The sequence below is a fragment of the Aulonocara sp. 'chitande type north' Nkhata Bay genome, linkage group LG7 (assembly GCF_057382095.1).
Source record: "Aulonocara sp. 'chitande type north' Nkhata Bay isolate Kocher_YH1m ecotype deep benthic linkage group LG7, A_spYH_male_GT1.1, whole genome shotgun sequence".
Classification (NCBI taxonomy): domain Eukaryota; kingdom Metazoa; phylum Chordata; class Actinopteri; order Cichliformes; family Cichlidae; genus Aulonocara; species Aulonocara sp. 'chitande type north' Nkhata Bay.
This window is the reverse complement of record NC_141350.1, coordinates 17642798-17663234: the sequence shown is the minus strand read 5'-3', so window position 1 is coordinate 17663234 and position 20437 is coordinate 17642798. Positions and strand designations below refer to the sequence as shown.

The 20437-nt window shown below is 39.8% G+C and overlaps 1 protein-coding gene across 4 annotated transcripts in view; it reads right to left on the bottom strand.

Moving 5' to 3' along the window:
* Positions 1 to 257: 257 nt before the first annotated feature.
* cald1b (caldesmon 1b) overlaps positions 258 to 20437 on the bottom strand; it is a 31139-nt gene continuing 10959 nt past the window's right edge. For 2 of the 4 annotated variants that reach the window (XM_086299158.1, XM_086299157.1), the window contains exons 3-17: positions 18023 to 18148; positions 17163 to 17493; positions 16999 to 17040; positions 16125 to 16910; positions 15719 to 15754; positions 15563 to 15630; positions 15182 to 15428; positions 14926 to 15051; positions 13913 to 13956; positions 13736 to 13814; positions 12518 to 12649; positions 12277 to 12444; positions 10609 to 10680; positions 9056 to 9087; positions 258 to 2179 (exon numbers count right to left, since the gene is read on the bottom strand). In XM_086299158.1, coding sequence (XP_086155284.1) covers positions 9058 to 9087; positions 10609 to 10680; positions 12277 to 12444; positions 12518 to 12649; positions 13736 to 13814; positions 13913 to 13956; positions 14926 to 15051; positions 15182 to 15428; positions 15563 to 15630; positions 15719 to 15754; positions 16125 to 16910; positions 16999 to 17040; positions 17163 to 17493; positions 18023 to 18148 — 2287 coding nt within the window. In that variant the 3' untranslated portion in view covers positions 258 to 2179; positions 9056 to 9057. The remainder of the gene's footprint in view (positions 2180 to 9055; positions 9088 to 10608; positions 10681 to 12276; positions 12445 to 12517; positions 12650 to 13735; positions 13815 to 13912; positions 13957 to 14925; positions 15052 to 15181; positions 15429 to 15562; positions 15631 to 15718; positions 15755 to 16124; positions 16911 to 16998; positions 17041 to 17162; positions 17494 to 18022; positions 18149 to 20437) is intronic. The other 2 variants (XM_086299159.1, XM_086299160.1) reach the window with 2 other exon arrangements.

The window sequence follows — 20437 nt, the reverse complement described above, 5'->3', positions numbered from 1 at the left end:
GTGATTGCAACACCCTATGGCTGATCAGTCTATTGTTAGAGAGCTGGACATTACAGACACACAAGGAACTAGATACTAACACACACACACACACACACACACACACACACACACACACACTCATACGTGCTACATGTTTTGCAGGTAGATTCCTGCCTCGTCACCCTCCACTGTGTTTTCAACACACCATAATTTCACAAATGGTTACAAATGACAGCATTTCCTTTCATTGGTTAAAATTAAAACAGAACCAGAACTTTTTTTCCTCCATTTTTTTTTATTGCTGAAGCCATACATACAATATTTGTAAACAACTCAAACAAGGCAATCAATAAAAAAAATGCTGAAAGTGTCACAATACATTTAGGCAGAATTGAACGTATGTGCACTGCTGACAGGAACACCGGGTTACATTCACTGTTAATTACAGGCTTTTTTTAAACAGAGTGCATGTTGCGATTGTCTTGCAGGTCTCTAATGTTTCTGCAACGCATAAAAAGCTGAAGTAGGTGGCATGTAAATGCACAATAGATAAGCAAAGCAGCCAGACTATAACCTGTTTGTTGAATACAATAAGATTTGTTCACTGAACTGTTGTTACAGTAGATACTTGCATACACAAGTATTCATAGACTTTTTTTTGCAAAAAAAAAAAAGCCATAACAGTAACAAAGCTGGATGTTATTCGTGAAAATGTTTCACGCAGCTGTAGCAGGCCTAGGCAGGATGTGCCAGTGTTAACTTATGATTTGAGGTGTGGATCCTTGTGTGTTTTTTAATTAGAATTTTAATAAGAGCGCCTTTATCAAGGCTTATCGGCTTTCTAACTATTATCGTGCATCATCCATTTTGGAGTTGTAAATTTGACTAAATGACGAGTGAATGAACTAAGAGCCAGTTGCCTTTTGAAGTTAATCACGAGGTGAGTGATCAGATAGTCTGTGTTTTCTCTGTGTGCTCTTCATACTACATCCGAAGAGTCACACTGATGCCATGCTCACAATAGGAATAGAAACTACAATGTTCAGCAGGTAAAAATATTTATCACGTCTTCCATTTTTAGTGAGTACGTTTGCATGACAAGGTATTTAAAAATGACTAACAGAACATGAATGTCTAATAGATTAATCCATCCAGTAGACCAGGGGTTGGGGAATCCAGGCCTCAAGGGCCGGTATCTTGAAGGTTTTAGAAAACCTGTAGGACACTGGCCCTTGAGGCCTGGCGTTCCCCACCCCTACATAGATGTTGATATATTTCTCTCTTGAAGAGCTGAATCACTCGGATAGTTTTGCCATCCTTTGCGAACATCAAAGTCATTCATTTAATGGTTTATTTATGAGTGTTTGTGCACAACTTATTATTGTTAAAAAAATATTAAAAACTTTTATCAAAATTGTAAACATTAGCCAAAGAGATTTCTTTATTGCTTCACAACCACAGACTTGTTAATTACGTCTAACTGATCTATATTAAGTACATGCAAAGGCCTTATTAAATACGTCAGAAACCCTTTATGATGGATGCCTTAGTAGAAACTAAAACCTACAAAACAAGTAAATTATATACAAGCTTTTCATCCAATATCCAGCTGTGGAGTACAGTATACTTTCTATGGAATCAAAACCATAACTTTCATCACAAAAAGCAGTGTGCATGTATCACTATAAAGCAAGAATACTAATTACTGGGTATAAGCTATATGACATAATGTCAAAGCCCAAATGCACCATATGAATTATAGACCTGCTAATGAGAGCTGAAAGCAAAATAACTTGCAGAATGCTTGAATGAAAAATAGTGACAGCAACAGCTAATGGACAGTTTTAGTTTACTACTGAGTATTAACCATGTAAAAACAATTAGAAAGTGTTATATTCTTTTAAATTTCTTATAGTCACATATCAAGTCAAGCCATCATCTTTTCATTTTTGATGAAACTCTTGAAGCATGGCTAAGTCAAAATAGGTGGCAGTGCAAAGGTACTGATACTGTAAAGCTAGAGCTGGAAGACTTTGACACAGGAATCCCATTATGTCATTCCCTTCTCCCTCATTGTGATGCGAACCTCATGCAAAATACGGGCGTGCTGAAGGGGAACAGGTGTGAACGTAGAGCAGCAGAAGTGTGAGTTTGAACAGGTGTAACTGGGATGTCAATGGTTAGGGTCTCACTCCTGCTATAAAAGAAACAGAAAGACATTAAAGATCAGTTTCTCATTGTGTCCATTGCTGATAAAGTCACTGTTAGAGTAAGGTGAGACACCACAGGTGAATATGTGAATATAAACAGAACAGATATCACCTTGATAAAATCCCACAATATTATTTACATTACATACAAAAATTTACTATTTCTTCTGCAAGTTTCTAAAATTTTATCGAAATAGACAACAATGTGCATAATAACCAATAACCAATATATAAATCTGAACAATGAATAAATTCCAAATGTTGTAAATTTTATTTTGTTGGTACAAAAATCTTCTTTGATGTTGGAAATCTACTTTTATCCCTTAATGAATAAAAAAATATTTTAAAATAGAGAAAAGTAGAAAAAATGCCATGTTTTTAAGGTATAAACTATTTTATATATATCAGCCTCTAAATGGTATTAAAACAAACTTTAGTAAAATCATTGAGATTACAAAACTAAAAAATGCTTTTCTTGTTTCCAACACCACGCTTCATGCTTACACTGTACTGAAGTAACGGTGCACGAGTCACGGTCATAATCGTTATTTTCGTATACTCTGCCTTAGTGGTGTGTTTTATAGAGCAACCTGAAGCAATTTCTACAATGCTGTGAAAAAGTATTTGCCCCTTTCAGATTTCTTCTTTTTTCTTTTATTTTCTTTTTTGCATATTGTCACACTTACATCTTTCAGATCCTCAATCGAACAATTTTTTTACACTTTTTTTGGAAAGCTGTGTTCACTTTAGCTTGCCACACTTAGGCCTGATTCTTGGCAGATCTGTTAAGTCAATCAAACAGAACCTGTCAACAACCTTCCACAAAATGAAGGAGCCTAAAAGATCTTAAAGAAAGAAAGAAACTTAAAAACAATGAGAAACAAAGTCACTGACATCTATCAGTCTGGAAATGCTTACAAAGCCATTTCTAAGGCTTTGGGACTCCAGTGAACCATGACGAAGGCCTTTATCCACAAATGGAGAAACCTTGGAGCAGTGATAAACCTTCCCAGGGGTGATCGTCCACGAAAATTACTCTGAGAATGCATCTACAAGTCATCCAGGAGGTCACAAAAGAACCCAGAACACTATCTAAAGAACAGAAGACTTTACTCGTTAGATTAAGGTCATGATTCAACAATACAGAGTTCCAAGGAGAAAACCACTGCTGACCAAAAAGAACACAAAAGCTCGCCTCACATTTGCCAAAAAACATCTTGATGACATTTGGGAAAATATTCTGTGGACTGAATAGACAAAGGTTGAACTTTTTGGAAGGTTTGAGTCCTATTACATCTGGCATAAAACTAACACAGCATTTCATAAACAGATCATACCAGCGGATCATACTTCAGGACCTTGACGAACCATAAATTCTGCTGTCTAGCAGAAATCCTGAAGGAGAATGTCAGGCCATAAGTTCATGGCCTGAAGCTCAAGCTCACTTAAGTTATGCAATAAGACAATGATAAGAAACACACCACCAAGTCCACCTCTGAATTGCCCCCCAAAATAAAAATACAAACAAAATGAAGGTTTTGAGTAGTCTGGACTTAAATCAGATTGAGATGCTTTGGCATTATCTTAAGCAGGCCGTTTCCATCCAGTGTGGCTGAACTAAAACGATTCTGCAAAGAGAAGTGAACCAAAACTGCTCCACAGCAATGTGAAAGACTCATTGCCAGGTATCACAAACACTTAATTGCAGTTCCTGCTGCCAGTGGTCACACAACCAATCATTAGTTTTAGGGAGCACTTACTGTTTCACACAGGTCCAGGTTGGTTTGGTTAACCTTTTCCCTTAATAAATGAAATTTTCATTTAAAAGCTGCATTTTGTATTTATGCTTATTGTTAAAATTTATTTGAATATCTGAAACATGAAAGTGTACCAAATATGCAAAAAACTAAGAAATGAAGGAGGACATACTTGGCCATGTTTGATATGGGCCTCAAACATTTTAACAGACAATTTAACAGACAATGCTTCCACAGATACAAGAGGGGAAAGCAGCTTAAAACTGTGCATATTTTCCTTCAAGTGTGTCAACTTTAAAACATAAAGATCATCAGCCACTAGCCTCAGCATCATTAATCAATGCTTTCACGACCATTGTTCTCTATAAATACAATATAATGCATGTTCAGTGCCGCTGTTGTTGTTGTTCAGAGTTAGGACACTTTGCTTTGTGACTGAAAGCTGTAACTTGGTCATTTGCCCTTTACTTCATTGCTCAGCCGTCTATTTCTGATGAAGAAGTTGGAAGGCTACAAGCAAGGAGTGCTATTTAGAGTTGAAGTTGACACTCGACAAACACTTTTCCACTCCTATTGTTCACACTTTGGCCCAAGCACTGATGCCTTCATGTCAGAAGAAACGTGATATTTGAACACGAAGAAGCAAGGCAGCTTTATTATGCCAAAGTCAATATCTTTTTCATGATTTATGTTGTAAAGTCAAACGTTTTAACTTGTCCTATGTAGCTGTGGTAGCTCATCTTAGGTTTTTATCATTAGCGCTGAGTGAATAAGCCTGGTGATCGAGCCCGATTTGCTTCTTAAATGGCTAGTAATCCTTTTCAGCAGTCAGTTGTAATGTGACAATCAAGCAGCTGCACTCTGGTATGCCTGACAGCTCTCTGACACTCCGCACGGTTCCCCAAGTCCAGGTGGAACTTGGGGAACAGCCCACAGCAAAAACATGACAGTCATCCCAGGAGTCTGGAACTTTCTTTATACTGGGAAACAAGGTCAGGGTGAGGGCTTTTTTAAATATAGATCGCAGTGCCACAGAGCTGAGCCCGTGCCCAAAAATCTCCAGCAGCAGATTTGATTTACAGTGAGCAGCTACGCTGGTAGAAAGAGAAGTTGGTGGGTAGTAGTAGTTACGAGCTCCTGCTGGGCTATAAATCAGTCAAGGCTTATTGTACTTGTCCAGTACATGTTTTGAAGAGCAGACACACTTCATCTCAAGTTTGCTTCCCCCAGGACTGACCAACATAAAGCCCTGGTTTAACATGTACGATGTTCAGCTTTGCAGTGTTAAAAGAAGTATTCACTTTGCCCGAGTGAAAGTAGAGCTAACCCCAATGTAGAGACACTAAAAATATCTCCAGCAAAAGGACTAATTTGATATTTTAGGAAATGTGTGTTGTCATTCGCCCTTTACTTTATTCTAGGCTGTCTATTTCTGATAAAGGAAGTGGTGACCTATACCACACTTAAGTTTGTAAATACAAAGCTACAGCTATGTCTGTGAAGGAAGAAAGGAAGGAAGAAAGCTACAGCTAGCAGTTGGTTTGGTTACCAAAGGGGTTCTGGTCATTGGAGACTCCATGAACAGGAAGTCACTGGATAAAGACAAATAGTCTAGAATTTAACCCACTTGAAATCACACGCAGATTTATTTTCTTTTAAAGTTTCTAATGACCTTTTAACTTTTACCAACTCGGGAGATTCTGTTATTTTAATATTATTAGACCTCAGTGCTGCTTTTGACACAGTAGATCACAGGATTCTTATCTCTTGACTGGAACAATGTGCCGGAATTAAAGGGCTTGCTTTGGAATGGTTTAAATCCTACTTATCTAATCGTACTTTCTCTGTTAGATTCAGAGACACATTGTCTCCAAAGACGACCCTTTTTTGCGGGGTCCCCCAGGGCTCTATCCTTGGTCCAGTCCTTTTTTCAATTTATATGCTCCCGTTGGGATCTATTTTTAAAAAATATGGAATTTCGTTTCACTGTTACGCAGATGATTCTCAGATTTACCTTCCACTAAAATGAAAATCTGTGAATCCTCTGAAGGGACTGTTTGATTGTCTAGAAGATGTCAAGGCATGGATGGCTCTAAATTTTCTAAATCTAAATGAACAGAAAACTGAGGTCATTGTCTTTGGTCCTTCTGACCATTATGACCATGGCCCCTTAGAAAGTGATAAAAAACCATTTGCAAGAAATTTAGGGGTGATTTTTGACAGCAATTTAACATTTCATAAACAGATAAATAATGTAGTCATAACCAGTTTCCTTCATCTTCACCTAATTACAAAAGTTAAGCCCAGACACTTCACACCTCCTCTATTCACCCTGCTCACTCCCCCCCACCCCCAACTGCAGCATCCAATACACACTCAACACAAGGCTCCAGCCTGTCTCTCTCAACCACCCAGGTTAGGAGGGAACTGAGGAGGATTAATGGCAAGAAGGCAGCGGGTCCAGATGGCATCAGCTCGAGGGTCGTCAGGTCCTGCGCGGACCAACTGTGTGGGGTGATGGAGCACCTCTTCAACCTGAGCCTGAGGCTGGGAAGAGTCCCACAGCTCTGGAAAACCTCCTGTGTTGTACCAGTGCCAAAGACTTCACGCCCCAAGGACCTCAACAGCTACAGGCCGGTGGCTCTGACATCCCACCTGATGAAGACCCTGGAGCGGTTGGTCCTGGCTCAGCTTCGGCGCCTAATAAGCTCATCACTGGACCCACTTCAGTTTGCCTACCAGCCTGGCATTGGAGCGGATGATGCCGTCATTCACCTCCTACATCGTTCCCTCGCTCACCTGGAGACCGCTGGAAGCACTGTGAGAATCATGTTCTTTGATTTCTCCAGTGCCTTCAACACTATTCTTCCCTCGGTTCTAAAGGACAAGCTGGTGGAGTGGACCATCACCTCACTACCTGGATCCTGGACTACCTCACCGACCGACCACAGTATGTGAGGACTCAGGGCTGTGTGTCGGACAGGGTCGTCTGCAGTACGGGGGCCCCACAGGGAACGGTTCTGGCTCCGTTCCTCTTCACCATCTACACTGCAGACTTCTCCCACAATTCCACCCAGTGCTTCCTGCAGAAGTTCTCTGATGACTCTGCAATAGTCGGCCTCATCACTGATGGGGACGACAAGGAGTACAGAGGTCTGACCCAAGACTTTGTGGACTGGTGCCAGCTGAACTACCTCCAGATCAACGCCAGTAAAACCAAGGAACTGGTGGTAGACTTCCGCAGGCACAAGCATTCTCCACTGCAACCACTGAACATCCAAGGTATGGACATTGAGGCTGTGGACAGCTACAGGTACCTTGGTGTTCATCTGAACAATAGACTGGACTGGACTCATAACTCAGACGCCCTCTACAGGAAAGGGCAGAGCAGGCTGTACCTGCTGCGGAGACTCAGGTCGTTTGGAGTGGAGAGCCCACTCCTGAAGACCTTCTATGACTCTGTTGTGGCTTCTGCTATCTTTTATGGTGTGGTCTGCTGGGGCGGCAGCATCTCTGCTGGGGACAGGAAGAGACTGAACAGGGTGATCCGAAGGGCCAGCTCTGTTCTAGGATGCCCTCTGGACCCAGTGGAGGTGGTGAGTGACAGGAGAATGGCGGCTAAGCTGTCATCCCTGATGGACAACATCTCCCACCCCATGCAGCAGACTATGACAGCACTGAGCAGCTCCTTCAGTGGGAGACTGCGGCACCCACGGTGTGGGACGGAGAGATTTCGCAGGTCTTTCCTCCCCACTGCTGTCAGACTCCATAATAAAGACTTTAACTGATCAAGCACACACATCCATACATATGCAATAATACTAAGTGCAATAATCCTTTCTGTCATCGTTGTATTTTTACTCAGTTGTATATAGTATTTGTATTTGTATTCTATTTTTATCTTATTGTATATTTATTTTATTTTATTCTACTGTATATAGTATTTTATTTTATTCTATTCTGTACAGTTGTGTACTGTATTTATTCTTATTGTATTCTAATTTTTGCCTCATAACTTTTGCACTGTCCACTTCCTGCTGTGACAAAACAAATTTCCCACATGTGGGACTAATAAAGGTTATCTTATCTTATCTTATCTTTCTCTGTTTCAGAGATTTTGAGAAAGCGATCCATGCCTTCATCTCATCTCGCCTCGACTTCTGTAATAGTCTCTAGTCTGGTGTCACCTCTTCATCAACTGGCCGACTGCAGCTAGCTCCTAACTGGCACACACAAGCGAGATCATATATCTCCTATACTTGCATCACTACACTGGCTGCCAGTCAGCTTTTGAATTGACTTTAAGATCTTAACACTTGTTTTTAAGTCGTTGCATAGACTAGCCCCTACATATCTTGCTGTCAAAGGAGCTTGCAAAGAAAGCCCCTACATATCTTGCTGATCTCCTAACCAAGATCCTTGAGGTCTGCAGACCAAATGCTTTTGGTTATCCCTAGGTCCAGATTAAAACACAGAGGAGACCGGGCATTTGCTGTGACTGCCCCCAAACTTTGGAATACATTGCCTTTGATTATCAGATCCTCCCCAACACTGGATACTTTTAAAAGTCGTCTAAAGACCCGTTTTTATTCTCTGGCTTTTGATTCATCATGAGTTTGTTACTATTATTCTTTTTTATGATTTTATTCTCTTTTTATGATTTTATTCTCTTTTTATGATTTTATTCTCTTCTAAAATACTATTCTGTTTTTTTTTATATTTATTGCCTTGTCCATGTTATTGGACAGTACTTTGGTCAACACCTGTTGTTTTAAAACTGCTATATAAATAAGTTTGAACTTTGAACTATTGTTTTTTAAATGATCGGTTGTTTGCCCTAATTTCCCATCTCTGTAAGCTAGCTAGGTGTCACTTCATATTAACTCTACCATAAGAGAGTCTATCTGTTTAGTATTTGTTAAACCTTTTCTCTGACATTAAACAAGGAACAACTATTAAACTCTTTTAGTGGTATATTATAGTTATGCACAAGTGTTACTGTATGTTAGACTATTTATTTTTACTTGTGCAATGATAAATGTTCAGTATTGAGTAAGGGTACTTAGTTACATTTGACCACTGCATACAGTCACTTCAGAAGCTTACCATTAACGAGAAAACTTGCCTCCCACAGCCACCTGTGCAAGCAGAAGGAATAAAGGAAACAAAATAAATGAGGGAAGACAAATCATCTACTGGTATTCAGGCAAATTATCATCTAAGTATTCACAGTGCTTTCTTTTTTCCATATTTTGTTCCAGATGGATCAAATTCATTTTTCACCTCAAAGTTCTTCATACAGTGCTCCATAATGAAGGTGAAGGTGAAAAAAAAAATGCTTGATACATTCTCTGACATGTATTAAAAATAAAAAAATAACATGTACATAAGGATTTACAGCCTTTGCTCAACACTTTATTGAAGCACCTTTGGCAGCAGTTACAGCTTCAAGTCTTTTTCAATATGATCTTAGAGGTTTGGGTCATAGTCCTGGTGGAAAATGAACCTTCGCCCTAGTCCAGAGTGCTTTTGTGCAGCTTATCATCAAGTACATCTCTGTAAATTGTTGCATTCATCTTTTCTCTGACCCTGACTAGTCTCCCAGTTCCTGCTGCTGAAAAACATCCAAAAGGATGATGCTGCCACCACCATGCTTCACTATAGGAATGGCACTGGCCCGGCCATGAGCACTGTCTGGTTTCCTCCAGACATTACTCTTGGCATTCAGGCCAAAGAGTTCGATCTTTGTTTCATCAGAACAGAGAATTTTGTTTGTTGTGGTCTGAAAGTCCTTCAGGTAAGCATATGGCAAACTCCAGGTGGGCTGTCATATTCCTTTTGCTGAGGATTGGCTTCCATCTTGCCACTCATACAGGCCTGATTGCTGGAGTGCTGTAGAAATAGTTGTCCTTCTGGAAGGTTCTCCTGTCTTTATCAAAGTCACCATCGAGTTCTTGGTCAAGTCGCTGACTCGGGCCATTCTACCCTAATTTCTCAGATTGGCCGGGCAGCCAACTTTACCAAGAGTCCAAAGTTCTTCATTTACAGGTGATGGAGGCCACTGTGCTCCCAGGGAGCACAGTGGCCTCCATCAGTGGCCAGAGAAATTTCTGCACTTTTCCCCAGATCTGTGCTCAATGCCTTAGACTTCATGGCTTGGTTTGTGCACTGTCTAGTATGGGACCTTATATAGACAAGTGTGTGCCTTTCCAAATCATGTCAAATCAACTGAATCTACCACAGGTGAACTCCAGTTAAGTTGTAGAAAGATGTGACAGATGCTCAGGATGCATCTGAGCTCAGTTTTGAGTATTTTTATTTATTTATTATATTTTGTAATAAATTTGCAAGAATTTCAAGCAATCTTTTTTCACTTCGTCATTATGGTGTATCGTGTGTAGAACTTTGAGGTGAAACACAAATAAGACTATAACATGACAAAATGTGGAACGAGTGAATTACTGGAGCAGCCGTGTATCTTATGTTTTTACTTAAGATTCCAAATAAGTAACATCAGCTTGGAGTCACATTTTCACAAATGACCACTTTCACTCATGTATTAGGTAGACTACATCAAGAATAACAACTATTACCACATCATTGTAAATCCTTTAAAACACTAACATTGCCCCTTCAAAGAACAGTGTCTGTGTCTTTACCTTTCCAGGCGTAGAGCCCTTCTTTGCTTCCCACATGCCACGCTTATTGCCCACATCAGCTGGTTTCACATCCTGTCACAAACAAAATGCACAAAAAGATTGTTAGCCCTGGGAAGTGCCAGAAGAAATATTTAGACCAGCTACTTAAGCAAAAAGTATAGAAAAGAAGAAGCTTTTATCCAAAGAAATTTCTCAGCAGAAAGCACAGAGGTACTATGAGTAAATTGTCTCAAATGTTCTCCTCAACCTACTTTAAATTAAATCAGATAACTGAAAGTGTGACCATTTTTATGGTGAGGAATGAGAAAAAGTAGCAATAACTTGGACTGTCTGTAAAACATTGGAGAGCTTTCCTTATCGGTCCTCTAACAGATTTGAAGGGCTTTATAGAACTGCTTTCATCCTGAGAAGACAGTGATTCCTTAGTAAAGGGTTTAAGTGACATGTTTAAGCAAAGGAGAACTAAAAACTAACATCACATGAAGTATGAAGTCATCAATGTCCAGGGAGTAAATGTACCAAATGATTTCCCTTCAATGGATGCAAATACAGTTCCCAAACATATTTATTAGGCTTCTGGTTATTACTGGTGATATTGGTGAAGTATATGCAAAACCTTTACCAGTTTGACGAGCAGACAAAAAGCAGCAGGAAAAGCTTGAGTGAGGATAGCTGAAGGAAAGAGCACAATTAAAGAGGACAGAAAGGCTGAAAAATACCACTAGCACAGTAAAGACACAGTAAAGATTTAATGCTAATATCCACACATGCACCAGACTGCGGTACAGCTTCAACCCATCAGGGGGAAGTGTTACTGCAAGAGTAACAGCAAGGTTACAGCACTTCTCTGGCCAAGATATTTGATACCAAAGTTATCTTGCTCATAAATTTTGCTTAAGAACAATGTCACACGTCATCTACCAACCTTACTCCCCATGAATGTGTCTCCAGACAGTTTTTACTAGCAGCTGGTGTCTGACTTTAAGAAGAGGACACAGTGCTCACTGACTACCCTAGTACACATTTATTTAGGCTATATGACCATAAAGAGAACAAATTAAATCATTAAGTTTCCATCTACTTGTTGTGACATGTCATAATATGTGATAGCTATGAATAGATATGACCCTTTCCTCCTTTTCCAAAGGACACTCAAAGTATGGACTCATCAGTAGGACTAAAACATGCATTTCAGGGAGAGTTAAATGCAAACTGAGATTTCTGTTTGAAAATACTGCAGTTTTCTGGAATATAGGATTTAAATACAAAATAAATTATGTTAAAAGGAAAGGTGTTTCATGGCTCTTCTGTTGTCTGCAATAGATAAATACTTTTTTTTGCTTCTGTACAAAGATTTCTCATGGGTTCCTGGTCAAATAAATTAATTGAAGCTTTTCCCATCATGTGTACAAGAACTCAGAGAAAGCCATGACAGCATATGCTGTTCAGTAAACTCTCCATGTGGTGCTGCTAGACTTAAGACAGCAGCACCGTCCAGCCCTGGAGTGCAGACCCAAAGGCTGCAGCCAACAAAGGACAGGCATGTTGATGTGCAAATGAGCACATCAGCATGTGCAGAATATCAAGGGATTACTCTGCTGAAGACTGGCGTCTGATTTACAATAGTGTGTGGATGTGTGATCACGGCAAGGATTTATCAGGTCTTACTGCGGGCTTTGCTGCTGCTGCTGGTGCTGGCTTTGCAGCTGCTGATGGCGCTGGTGCCGGTGCTGCTGCTGCAGGTGCTGGCGCTACTGTCTTCTCGCCTTCTGCCGGCTTTCCCGTCCAACTGTTGACACGTCCGGTCACACTTCCTTTGATACCGGCCACATCCTGCTGAAGAAACACTTTAAATATGCAATCACACACTAAACCACACTAAGCCTCTTTCTGTCTCATTCTCCGTTACCTTGTTTGCAGGTGAGGGACTTTCAGAGGTGCTGCCCACGTTGCCTTTCTCCCACATACTTTTGATGCTGCGTGTTCCCCCCGTAGGAATATCTGCCACTGGAGACTTGGGAGATTTTACATCTTTGTTTCCCTGTAAAAAGATAATAATAATAATAATGGACTGCATTTATATAGCGCTTTTCTAGGCACCCAAAGATGTATTTAGTTACATTTACATGGGCAAACACAGGAGCAAGCTCAGGGACACAAATAACAACATAGATTTAAATTTACCCAAGAACATTAATGTACTTAAGCACAATTTTAAGATAACTGTGCTTCATTTCAATTTATCAATTTTATTCTACTATTTACTGAGATAAAAAGCCTCAAAATGATGATCGGCACTTTTCAGAGCTTTGACATTAGGTCCATGTTGCAATACAAATATAACTAACTGTAACTTTTAATCATTTAGTACCAAGTGAAGAAAATACAGCTTTAAAAAAAAAAAAAAATTTAATCTACACATATTTAATTTGAAATATACACCCTTCATATGTGTATATTTCAAATTCGCAGGCTAACATTGAACATTTTATCTGCTACATTTACTTAGATAAGATTTTAAATCTTATCTAAATTTAAATCTTGATGGCTCCTCAGTCTTAACAAATATTTACTGTCCAGCTTTTTTTTCCATTACCATTTTAGTCAGACTCACATTAGTTAAAAATAATTATTCTTTCCATCTACAACCTATATTTGGAAGTATTGCTCTGTTCTGGGACCTACCCACCCATCTATGTGCATGGAGGTGGAGAATCTTAATTGGTGTGATTAATAATACCTGTGTTTACCTTCTATTTCATATGAAATAGGTCTACTGGATGTGCTGAATGTGAGTCATTATGAACCGTGGGTTGAGCTTGACTGTGTCATCTGACTGAACTAACACTACACTTCACCTCTCAGCCTGGTTTGACCCATTAATAGAGATGAGTCGATGACACTTAACCATACATATGATGTGAGACTTGCTCCATTTAAACCATTTACACCAGAAAAATGTGTTTCTCGTGTAGCTGATGCATCATACTCTGACTTCAAATGGACCATCTTAAGGTTGTTGCATTGGTTGCAACTTAAAAGAATATATGTTCAAATAAAACATGACTATTACTGCTACCTTTATTAAGGATGGTGATTAATATTTAACATAGAGATCAGCTCTCACCTGGATGGCAGAAGTGTATTGTTCCATTCTGTTGCCAATCTTGGAGACAATAGGAGTGTGTGACACTCTGGCTGTGGTGCTGCACAGATGAACCAGGCACTGGGCATTAGTAAAAGCCACCAACCACTTATTTATCGTTTTCTCTTGTACTGGAAAAAAATCTTTTTTGTGGCTTACCTTTTCTGGGCTGATTTACTGAGGAATTCTGCCTTCTCCCCAATCTGCACAAAACAATGTGGATTTTTACACCAAGTAGCGTTTCAAAGCCACAAATCACATTCTGCAACTCAATTCAATTCTATTTATATAGCGCCAAATCAGAAGAACAGTCAGGAAGGGGCAGCAATCTGCCATGACCGGTCAGTGCTGTGAGGTGGGGGGACACGACAAAAGACACACTCTACAAAAAAAGCTATGGTAGCGTTGCACCACAAGGTGTCATTATTTTTTTTAATCAATAGCATACAGCTTATATCAGTGGAATTAAAACCAGAACTTGATAAGGGAATGCCAAATGAACAAAAACAGTAGTCAGGAAAAAATGTTTGACCATAAAGGGAGAACAACAATATCTGTGCTCCACTTCGCACAAAGCATGGAAACAGGGGGAAACAGGTTGGCTGGCTCTGTCATCAAGTAACAAAATGAACCAGGCAGCACTCCAAATCATCTCACAGTATGTGAGAAAACCTAGATTTGAAAATGAAACAGTGTGTTATTCGCTTAGTACATGTCGTTGAGTCTCTGGTTGCCTTCCAACCTCATGGTGACAAAAAAAAAAAACTCAAGGAATTTCTTTCAATTACATAAAAGTTTATAAAAACCAGATACATTATTTATACAAGACAGCTATATTTTACAGCCTGTACTATTACAGTGTCACTATTTTCAAGAGTTTACTCACACAAGTTATAATAAAAGCATTTTTCTCTATTCAGCTGGGTTTTCAGATATCTGGCTATGACTTCAAAGTTTGTTATTATTATAGTGCTCAAAGTATAATAAAGCATTTATTTAAATTACTCTAAAAAGATACACAGACACTTTTTGTTTCTACTGTGGATAAGTGGCCATATGTTTAGCTGGCTTTGCAGGATCTGGGCAAATACAACCGAGACTGTGTGTGTAAACTCAACTCAGTGAACCTTGTGTGACAACTAAGCCGTACGAACCAATTCTCAGACACTCACCTTAGAGGAGCCTTTGGGACTGATAGTAAAGGTTGGTTTTGTAGACCCCTCCTCCATCTGTTTCTTCTTCTCTGCAGCCTCCGCCCTCCTTTTCTCTATTTCTTCCTTCATCCTCTTTCTCTCCTCCTGTTACAAAAGCCCCATTTTGCTGTCACATTTCTGTAGCCACACATATGATAAATAGCACATATCCAAACCCATGCACTGTCTTAAATTGGTATATTTAACCCCTGAATGTCAAATAACACATCCTCGCCTGCTCCTTGGCTTTCTTTTCCTCTAGCGCCTGTTTCCTTTGCCTCTCCTCTTCCTCGAGGATCTTCTTCCTCTCCTCTCTCTTCCTCTTCAGCTCCTCCAGCTCTGCCTCGGCACCCTGCTGCTTCTGCTTCATCTTCTCAAACTCCTCACTTTCCGCATTGTTTCGTCTGCGCTTCAGCTCTTGCAGTTTTCGCTCAGCCTCCTGTCGCTCCAGGTCTTCTGCTTTAGTGGAGGGCGGATTGTCCCTGCTCGCAAACAGGCACAGTTTATTTAATTCACATGTTAAAATATGCAGATTAGACTTAACAGTGATCAAAATCATTGACTGTCTATAAGCAGTGGTCCCATTACATTGTGGAGACAGTTTGCCAAGATGTACCTTGATGTCTTTTCTGTTTTCTTTAATTTACTTTCAATGACAGCTCCATTCTGTTTGGTTGGTTCAATCTTTCAAAAAAGACGGGAAAAGAAAAGTTTTTCTTCCATAAAAGAAAAATAAACACATATTGAATATTGACAGCTAGTATTGTTTTACCTTCTCCTTAAACCCAAATCTCTTCGGCTTCTCCTCCTTCACACGAAGATGTGAAAATAAGAGAGAAAGAAAAGATCAGCAAGCATCCAGTGTTACACACACACACACACACACACACACACACACACACACACACACACACACACACACAAAGGACAAAGGCCATCAAACAATAGTGGAGTACTGGTAGTGAATGCAAAGCAGATGTAAGCTAAAGAGCTATGACACTGCAGCATCCTTGATATCACCACCTCCAGCAAAACACTGCGACTGCACTGTGATCTGTGACCAAACCACAAAACCACATCACACAGCAAAGCAAGAACAAACCCACATAAATAAAGAGTGTTTTTTTACTTTGCAAATAGTTACATTAACACAAAAGTCCCACAAATCCCATCAATACCTCCTCTTTCTTCTTCTTCTCTTCCATCTCTCTCTTTTTGCGCTTATCCTCTTCCTCTTTTTTCTTCTTCTCTTCAGCCTCCTTTTTCCTTTTTTCCTCCTCTACTTTCTTCTTCTCTTCCACTTCCCTTTTTCGTCTCTCCTCCTCTTCTTTCTTCCTTTGTTTCTCCTCTTCCTCCTTTTTCTTCTTCTCTTCCATTTCCTTCTTTCGTTTTTCCTCTTCTGCTTTCTTTTTCTTTTCTTCCATTTCCCTTTTCAGTTTTTCCTCTTCCTCTTTCTTCTTCTTTTCCTCCAGCTCCTTTTTTTGCCTTTCCTCTTCCTCTTTTCTCAGTCTCTCTTCCACCTCGGTGTTCTGCTTCTCTTCCTCTTCTTTCTTTTGTCTCTCTTCCAGCTCTCTTTTCTGTCTTTCCTCCTCTTCTTTTTTCATTTGTTCCTCCATCTCTTGTTTTTGTTTTTCCTCTTCCTCTTGTTTAAGCCTCTCCTCAGTTTCCTTCTGTTGTTTTTCCTCTTCTTCCTTCTTTCTCCTTTCCTCCTCCTCCCTTAGTGTCTTTTCTTCCTCCTCCTTCTGGAGTTTTTCCTCCATTTCCCTTTTTTGTCTTTCTTCCTCTTCTATCCTCCGCTTTTCTTCCATTTCCTTTTGATGCTTTTCTTCTTCTTCTTGCCTCTTCTTTTCTTCTTCTTCTTCATTGTCAACACCAGGCGCAGGCTCATCTTCAGCATCTTTATTTTCTAAACCTGGCTCCTCAGTGTCCACCTCTGTTGCTGCAGCCTTCTCCTCAGTCTCTTCCTACAAAAACAAATTAAATTTACTTCCCGTCAGTTTTATGGAGTTGGATTAATGAGTCTAAAAGAGGTAAAAAGACATAAAACTCTACCTCATTTTCTGTTGTTTGTGTTCTTGATTCTTCAACAGATTCCTGACAATCACAACAAAAATAAATCAATTAATCAATAAAAAAAATCACAATATAAAAACTTTTTTCCCCAGTAAATACATTATAATTTATAAAACAAACAAAAAGGCTGAAACACATCTTACCTTCTCGTCCTCCTTTGTGTCTTCTTCTTCTTTCCTCCAAGAGTTAGTATCAGTTCTCGTCACCTCCTCCTGGGCAGATTCCTCCTCCTTCTTCTCCTCCTCCTCCTCCTCTGTATTTTGTTGCCTGCTGATGCTGATGAAAGTCTGCTCTTCCAATGTGACGTCTGTGCCATTGGTGGTGCCAATTGTGGGATCGAGCTCCTTCTGTCTCTCCATGGCCTCCTTCATCCTCTTTTGCCTGCGTTCCTCCCTTCTGGCGAGGCGCTCCAGCAAAGCTTGATCATCATCTGCCCCTTCGTTTACGGCCGTGGAGGACTCTGTCTCTGTCACGCTGAAAAATTAAAGAACAAAAACAAAACACCAAAGATTAAATTCAATCAAAGTCGAACCTCAAAATCTTGGCTGCTATCAAATGTTTTGGTCTGATCAAGTGTGATGAACCCACAAGTCTTTCTGAGTGGAATTTTCTCCTGTGGCTAACCAGCGAAAACATCAATCCAAGAACCTCACAACCGCTGGAGCTTTCCAAATATTAAGGCTGGAGGGCTTTATCAATACCAAACACTTAGATAGGCTGTAGAGCTGCTGCGTTTTTCTTTTTCTCTCTCTCAGTGACGCTTACGCAGGAACAAAAAAGCATTTGAATAAAATTAAATGAAAAAACACTTTTTTGTTTTTTGTGACACAGTTAATTTGTGCAATAGGCCAAGGTAATAAAATGTGCTGCTTTTATACACAACAATTCAACTTGTGTGTAAATTTATTTTTCATGCGTCAAAAAAAAGTTTTTTTCATTAAGAAAACCCCTAATGGGAAGTTACTTATTTAACCTCATTCTAGATGATGGCTACACATCTTACCTGTTAGTGTCGATCACCTCAGTCGTACCAGATTCCTCTGAGTCTTTCATCTTCTTTCTCTCCTCCCTTGCGCGTCTCCTTCGCTCCCGAGCCTCTTCCTCATCATCATCATTGGTGTTACCTGTTCTGAAAGAGCACATGTGCAGAATTACAGTCTTTTGTTTAAAATGCATTTTAGTTTTTTGGGTTAAACCATGAAAACACGTCAATCCACGTGAAAGCTACTTTGGCTTAATGGCAGCTTTTGTGCTAAAATATCACTGTCTAGTGTTAATGGCTAAAACACCCAATGAATCCAAGGTCCACTATTGATGAGCTGTCTTTAAAAATTATACTCTAGATCAGATTTCTAATCCCTAAACCTAACCAAGGAAGTTAAAAGAAGCAGAAAATAAAATTGGTATAATTTGTGATAAAAGGCCCGAAACACCCTGTGAAGTTAAGCCACAACTGATGATGTGTCCCGCTGGTAAAGCTTTCAGGCTGCCTTTCTTCATAGTAGCCATCCCTCAAGACTTTCTTCATTTGAAGCAATGCATTATCAGAGATTGTAACATCTAGTCCTTTATTGAATCTGTAAATGCCTTGGTTTGGAGTTTGTGATATAGTTTCGGCTCATGTTTTGTTTTTTGTTTTTTGCCTATCACTTTGCTTGTGTATGCCTATTAGTTTAACTTCCTGTCTCTGTCTTTTTACTACACGTTTGCCTACGTGAGAATGCTGGATCGTTCCCAATGGTACTTTCCTCTTCTAGTATTTGTACTAGTATTAAAAGCTGACTGCAAATTCACTTTGACGCTGTATAGATGAACAGATGAAAACAAATTATGGACCTAACTGTAAATGCTTTGAGCTCCATGGACCTCGTGGTTGTGCCTACTTTACTTGTGACACACTATGACATGTTATGTAAGGCTTTAGTGTAGAGTGGAGTTTCCCATACACATTTTATTTTATGTTTTTAAGAAACCTAAAGTGACAAAACAAGTGTTTTTCCTGATAAAAATTTAAAAAACTTCACATAAATCAAAAACACAATTTCCTCCAAAAGAAATATGTGATATGTGACATTTTTATGTTGACCACATGAGAAGCTAAAGCCATACCATCTAAAGCTGATTTTAAAAGACACGATGAAGATTTGAGATACCACAACTGAGAGGAAAATAGTCTATAAGAAATAATTATAAACACACGTGCTACACATGCAAATGTCACATCCAAGAAGATGCGTGTACTTCAAAAGACTGGCTCACTTGGGACTTAATACTACAACATGTAATATATGAAAAAGGGAGAAAAAGCAACAGAATAGGGATGCAGAACAATGCTGTTCCTCTCCATCAACCCCATATCTCCTGTCAGTGACTTTCATCCAGCTTTGAATGCTTCCACAGTTAATCTTTCAACATGCCTGGGAGTATCTTTTTAAGTATTACCAGGCTTTATGAGACAGAGAGGGAGCTTGAAATGGTCCATTGATAGCACACGGGTATTATTTCCCTCTGCTCTTCCTGAATCTGCGAGGCAATCTTTTACAGATGTTGCGAGAGGTGGAAGGCAACCGCAAGAATCCTTTCTGTCTTTAAAACAGCAACAAAGACCCAAATGAGGCGGAAAGCCAATAAATCCACAGGCAAAGATTTCTCCAAGTGGCACGGATCACCTAGAGAAATCAGTGAGGAAGCAATCCAATTAAATGGTAAATGGCCTGTATTTATATAGCGCTTTTCTAGTCCCTAAGGACCCCAAAGCGCTTTACATATCCAGTCATCCACCCATTCACACACATTCACACACTGGTGATGGTAAGCTACATTGTAGCCACAGCCACCCTGGGGTGCACTGACAGAGGCGAGGCTGCCGGACACTGGCGAGAACCCCAGCCAAAGCTTGAAGCTTCCTGACTGAGTGCTGTCAAAATGTCACAGTTACATTTCCAGACAACCAGCCCGAGGGACACGAAGCATAATAAATGAGGGGAAATATGATGGGAGCTACTTGGCTAACAGAGGTGCTGAGTGAAATGAAGGAAAGAGGCTAAAAAGCTCAGCTCAAGCAGTGTAAGTCTGAAGCCCTCGGAGCAGGCTATTATGCACTGGAATAAAAATGACAGTCAAAACATTCCAGTGTTGGCAGCGTTTGGAGAGGAACTGGAAGGCATAAAAGGAAGGGCAGGCTGGTTTGGCATGGCTGGCTGTGAGAAAATTGCAAGGAATGCTCTTCGTTGCTTGGGCACTGATGGCACATCTGATATGACAGCACCCGACTGGAAAAAGCACAACATGCTGGGCTATGTTTGGACATCTTGATTATATGATCACATAAAGGATTAAAGTGATCATAATCTTTTCAAATCCATTCAGAGAGTAAAATGCAGTGACCGCAGTGTTTGATCATCAGTTTAATTAGCTC